Source organism: Otolemur garnettii, unplaced genomic scaffold, assembly GCF_000181295.1.
Source record: "Otolemur garnettii isolate 467f Iridium unplaced genomic scaffold, OtoGar3 scaffold00021, whole genome shotgun sequence".
NCBI classification, from domain to species: domain Eukaryota; kingdom Metazoa; phylum Chordata; class Mammalia; order Primates; family Galagidae; genus Otolemur; species Otolemur garnettii.
This window is the reverse complement of record NW_003852416.1, coordinates 17,847,417-17,852,668: the sequence shown is the minus strand read 5'-3', so window position 1 is coordinate 17,852,668 and position 5,252 is coordinate 17,847,417. Positions and strand designations below refer to the sequence as shown.

Here is a 5,252-nt window from a genome sequence, read left to right as displayed (position 1 = left end):
CTGTAGTCCCAGCTACTCGGGAGGCTGAGGCAAGAGAATGGCCTAAGCCCAGGAGTTGGAGGTTGCTGTGAGCTGTGTGACACCAGGGCACTCTACTGTGGGCGATAAAGTGAAACTCTGTGTCTACAAAAAAAAAAAAATTGCTCAGTCTGGTGGCCCCTCTGTCGAGTTCTCCCCAGAGAGTCAGATGGTGCTTACTAGCTGACAAAAGGCAATCAACAACAATGGGAGGTGCTCAGGGCTTCAGGGGCAGGCTTTGATTGGAAGATGGTCCTCATTCTTTCTCTGTCCCTTAAGTCCACAGTTGTGTGTCATAGCAGAGATGGAGGCTGACCTGTCTAGCTTTAACATTGATGCCCCCCGTTGGGACCAGTGCACTTTCCTGGGTCGAGTGAAACACTTCTTCAACATCACGGACCCCCGTACCGTGTTTGTAGCAGAACAGGAGCTGGACTGGGCCAAGGCAATGGTTGAGAAGAGCAGGTGAGTGGTTAAGAGAAGGGGCTGGAAACAGTAGGGTGATATCGATGGGGTTCTCAAGGGAGGAGATGGAAACTGAAAGTGAAGGAATGAGCAGAGATCTCAGAAGGAAGGAGAAATGACAGCAGGGAGGCTGGGAGGCATTAATCAGGCTGGGTGGTAACTGCCTGTTGTTCTTGGGCCACAGGATGGGAGTCGTGCCCCCAGGCACCCAAGTGGAACAGCTGCTATATGCCAAGAAGCTGTATGACTCAGCCTTCCACCCTGACACGGGGGAGAAGATGAATGTCATTGGGCGCATGTCCTTCCAGGTCCCTGGTGGCATGATCATCACAGGCTTCATGCTCCAGTTCTACAGGTGGGACCCAGCAGCAAGGCAGTGGGAGGTGCAGCTCCTGATCTGCTCTCGGGGAGATAATAATAGTCCTCTTTACTGATCAGTTACTAGGTACTGGACACTGTGCTAAGTTCTTTGCTTGTATTACCTCATTTAACCCTCTCAACAGCCCTGCACTTAGGTACCATTATTATTGTAACAGAAGAGAGGCTAAGCAGCTTATTCAAATTCACTCAGTCAGGAAATGTGGGTTCCTGGATTTTAACTGAGGCAGTCTTCTCTAGAACTCCAAACAAATAAGATACCTCTTTAAAAAGTATACCCACTCCACAATGAATTTAATTTATTTTTATAATATAACATCCAAATAAAAAAATAGGAGGACCCTTTTTCTCAGTTTGGAGATGATACACTTTGTAGTTGCTGGATGTGTGACTCTTTCTCCTCCTTTCCCTTCCTTCTTCCTCCTTCTCCCTGCCCCCTCCCGTCTGTGCATTCATTTGTTCAGCTATTGAGCTAGGCTTTGGGCCAGGTTTTGGGAATATAAAAACTTTAGTACTGCCCCTAAAAGAGTTCCTAGTTTTGTCCAGGAGACCAAGAAGTGTAAACAGTTACAATATAGCTTGGTAAGTGGTAGATTGGGGGAAGGACGCGTTTGTGGGAACAAGGATAATGGAAGGACTATGTTTCTTTTTTTTTGAGACAGAGCCTCAAGCTATTCCCCTGGGTAGAGTGCTGTGGCATCACAGCTCACAGCAACCTCCAACACCTGGGCTTAAGTGAGTCTCCTGTCTCCACCTCCCAAGTAACTGGGACCACAGGCACCTGCCACAACACCCAGCTATTTTTTGGTTGCAGCCATCATTGTTGTTTGGCACCTGGGCTGGATTCGAACCTGCCACCTTAGGTGTATGTGGCTGGCGCCTTAGCCACTTGAGCCACAGGCGCTGAGCCAAGGACTGTTTTTCAAGAGGGACTAGAGAAGGGTCAGGAAGTTTCCAAAGAGGAAGTGATCTCTCAATAGAGTAGGACTTGGCCTTGTATAGAAGGCAAGATGGGATATAGTCCAGGCAAGGGGCCAGCCTATGCAAAAGCCCCTGAACATAAAGCAGCCCTAAAACAGTTTACAGAACAGCAGATAATGTGTTTTCAATGGTGTACCCCAAGTACTCCCTTCTGTCCTCCTCCTCCTCTCTGCCTCTCCTGTTCTCTTTTATTGGTAGGACAATGCCAGCAGTGATCTTCTGGCAGTGGGTGAACCAGTCCTTCAATGCCTTAGTCAACTACACCAACAGGAATGCGGCCTCTCCCACATCACTCAGGTAGGAGACCTGGACCTGGGCTGTCTTCATACCTCCCCACGACCAACTCTTCTGTTTGCTCATTCATTCATTCATTCATTCTACAAATATATCTTTTTTTTTTTTTTTTTTGAGACAAAGTCTCAAGCTGTTGCCCTGGGTAGAGTGCCGTGGTGTCACAGCTTACCACAACTTCAAACTCTTGGGCTCAAGCAATTCTCCTGCCTCAGCCTCCCAAGTAGCTGGGACTACAGGCACTTGCCACAATGCCCAGCTATTTTTGTTGTTGTTGTTGTTGTTATAGTTGTCATTGTTGCTTAGCAGGCTCAGGCTGGATTTGAACCCTCAGCCTTAGTGTATGTGGCTGACATCCTAGCTGCTGAGCTACAGGCACAGAGCCTGTATCTTTATCGTATATCATGTGCTGGGGTGTGTGCATGGTTCTAGGAGCTGGGGATACTTTGTTGAGTAAGGCATGCATGGTCCCTCTTCTGGTGGAGTTTAAGGAGTGTTTTGTTTTCTTTTGTTTTGTTGAGACAGGGTCTTACTCTGTTGCCCAGGTTGGATTGCAGTGGCATCATCATAGCTCACAGTAATCTCAAACTCTGGGGCTGAAGCAATCTTCCTGCTTCAGCCTCCTGAGTAGGTGGGACTATAGGTGTGTGCCACCATGCCCAACTAATTTTTTCTATGTTTTGTAAAAATGGGGTTTCACCATATCACTCAGGCTAGTCTCAAACTCCTGGCCTAAAGTGATCCTCCTGCCCTGGCCTCCCAAAGTGTTGGGATTACAGGCATAAGATACCACCCTTGACCAGTTTAAGGTCTTTTAAGAGAACAAGCACAATAATCTTAAGTTGTGACTGCTGCCACTGAGGTCATATATAGGGTGACAAGACAGAGAATAGCAAGGGGTATCTGTGTAGGCCAGTCGGGGCCAGTAGAGATGATGTTTCACCTGAATTCTGAAGGATGAGGATTCAGCCATGCAGGAGCCCAGGGATGAATTCTTCTGTAGGGAGCAGCAGGAAGGAGTCTGCTGTATTACAAGTTCTTGAGAAAGGCCAACAGAGTTGGGACCCTGTGAGTGGCAGAGGAGAGAGGGTCACAAGATGAGGCTAGAGACAGACCATGTAAGGTTTTCAGACATGAAGTCACATCACAGACTTTTTCTCCATAGCCTTGCCTTCCACCAGCAGGGCTGCCCACTCCCAAGCATCTCTCTCCTCCACTAGGCAGATGGCCCTTTCCTACGTCACGGCCACAACCACTGCTGTGGCCACGGCTGTGGGCATGAACATGTTGACAAAGGTATGGTCTGGGGCTACTGTGGGCATGGTGGCCACTTGGGGGCAGCAGAGTCCTAGGGAAACATCTTTCCCCAGCCTGGGTGGGGGCCAGAGCCCAGCCCAGTAAAGAAGCAGGGCTGCCCTAGGTTGGTCTTTCTTGGGCCTTCGAGGGAGCATGGGGTTTCCACAGAGGGTGTCTGGCTATGTGGCAGTAGGTAGGTCTAACTTTTTTTCTTGTTTTGTAGTCCTTCAGTCCCCTCGACTTCCATCTTCTGTGAGTCTGAACAGCCCTCATTGTTCCCTTCCCCCCACAGAGAGCTCCACCCCTGGTGGGCCGCTGGGTGCCCTTTGCTGCTGTGGCTGCAGCTAACTGTGTCAACATCCCAATGATGCGACAGCAGTGAGTATAAGGAGGCTTTTTTTCTCCACAAACCACAAGGTTATCAGGGAAAGGGCAAGAAACCAAAGCTGAGGTGTGCAAGCCATTGATGGATCCCTGAGTCTTGGCTGCTCCTGTGGTGGTGACCATGAGAGTGGTGGGTGACAGGTTTAGTCAGTGTGTTGAGCCCTACTACTTTGAGCCATAGGTGCCGCCCTCAGTTTTTTTTGAGATAGAGCCTCAAGCTGTCACACTGGGTAGAGTGCTGTGGCATCTCAGCTCACAGCAACCTCCAACTCCTGGGCTCAAGCGAGTCTCCTGCCTCCACCTCCCAAGTAGATGGGACTACAGGCGCCCCCTATAACGCCCAGCTATTTTTTGGTTGCAGCTGTCATTGTTGTTTGGCGAGCCCAGGCTGGATTCGAACTCGCCAGCTCAGGTGTATGTGGCTGGTGCCTTAGCCACTTGAGCCACAGGCGCTGAGCCACGCCCTCAGTTTTTAATTCTTGACTAGAGAAAGCACAGATGTTCCTCTGTCTGGAGGTTTTTTTTGTTTGTTTGTTTTTGTTTTTGTTCTTTTTGAGATGGAGTCTCATTCTATTGTCCTGGGTAGAGTCCTGGTGTCATAGGTAATAGCAACCTCAAACTCTTGGGCTCAAGTGATCCTCTTGCCACAGCCTCCCAAGTAGCTGGGACTACAGCTGTCCAACATGATGCCCAGTTAGTTTTTCTATTTTTTTTTTTTTTTTAAGAGTCAGAGTCTTACTTTATTGCCCTTGGTAGAGTGCCGTGGCATCACAGCTCACAGCAATCTCCAACTCCTGGGCTTAGACGACTCCCTTGCCTCAGCCTCCTGAGTAGCTGGGACTGTAGGCGTCCCCCACAACGCCCAGCTATTTTTTTGTTGCAGTTTGGCAGGGGCCGGGTTCAAACCCGCCACCTTCAGTATATGGGGCCGACGCCCTATCCACTGAGCCACAGGTGCTGCCCCAGTTTTTCTATTTTTAGTAGAGGTGGGGGTCTTACTATTGCTCAGGCTGGTCTTGAACTCCTGAGCTCAGGGGGTACAGAGTGTTAGGATTATAGGTATGAGTCACCATACCTGGCCTGTTGTGAGGTTTTAATGATATCATATACATAAAGTACTCAAAACAGTGCCTGGTACATAATCAATGCTACATAAGTGTTGGCTGTTATTGCCTCCATTGTCATTGTCATCCATATTTACAAACACATTTTCTTGGGACTACCAGCAAAAGGAAACTTATCACAATACACTTTGTAGAAAGAGCACTGCTGGAGGCTTGGCACCTGAGGCTCAAGTGGTGCCAGCCACATACACCTAAGGTGGCGGGTTCGAATCCAGCCCAGGCCCGCCAAACAACAGTGATGGCTGCAACCAAAAAATAGCCAGGCGTTGTGGCAGGCGCCTGTGGTCTCAGCTACTTGGGAGGCAGAGGCAGGAG

General features: G+C 49.2%; 1 protein-coding gene across 6 annotated transcripts in view; it reads left to right on the top strand.

Moving 5' to 3' along the window:
* The window catches only part of SFXN2 (sideroflexin 2), a 23,968-nt gene that overhangs the window by 12,196 nt on the left and 6,520 nt on the right, over positions 1 to 5,252 (top strand). For 5 of the 6 annotated variants that reach the window (XR_002772624.1, XR_002772623.1, XM_023511787.1 and 2 more), the window contains exons 2-6: positions 298 to 483; positions 668 to 838; positions 2,041 to 2,139; positions 3,354 to 3,429; positions 3,722 to 3,807. Coding sequence is in view for 4 of the 6 variants with exons in the window: in XM_023511787.1 (XP_023367555.1) it covers positions 323 to 483; positions 668 to 838; positions 2,041 to 2,139; positions 3,354 to 3,429; positions 3,722 to 3,807 (593 nt within the window). In the remaining 2 variants the exon portion in view is untranslated. The remainder of the gene's footprint in view (positions 1 to 297; positions 484 to 667; positions 839 to 2,040; positions 2,140 to 3,353; positions 3,430 to 3,721; positions 3,808 to 5,252) is intronic. The other variant, XM_023511788.1, reaches the window with a different exon arrangement.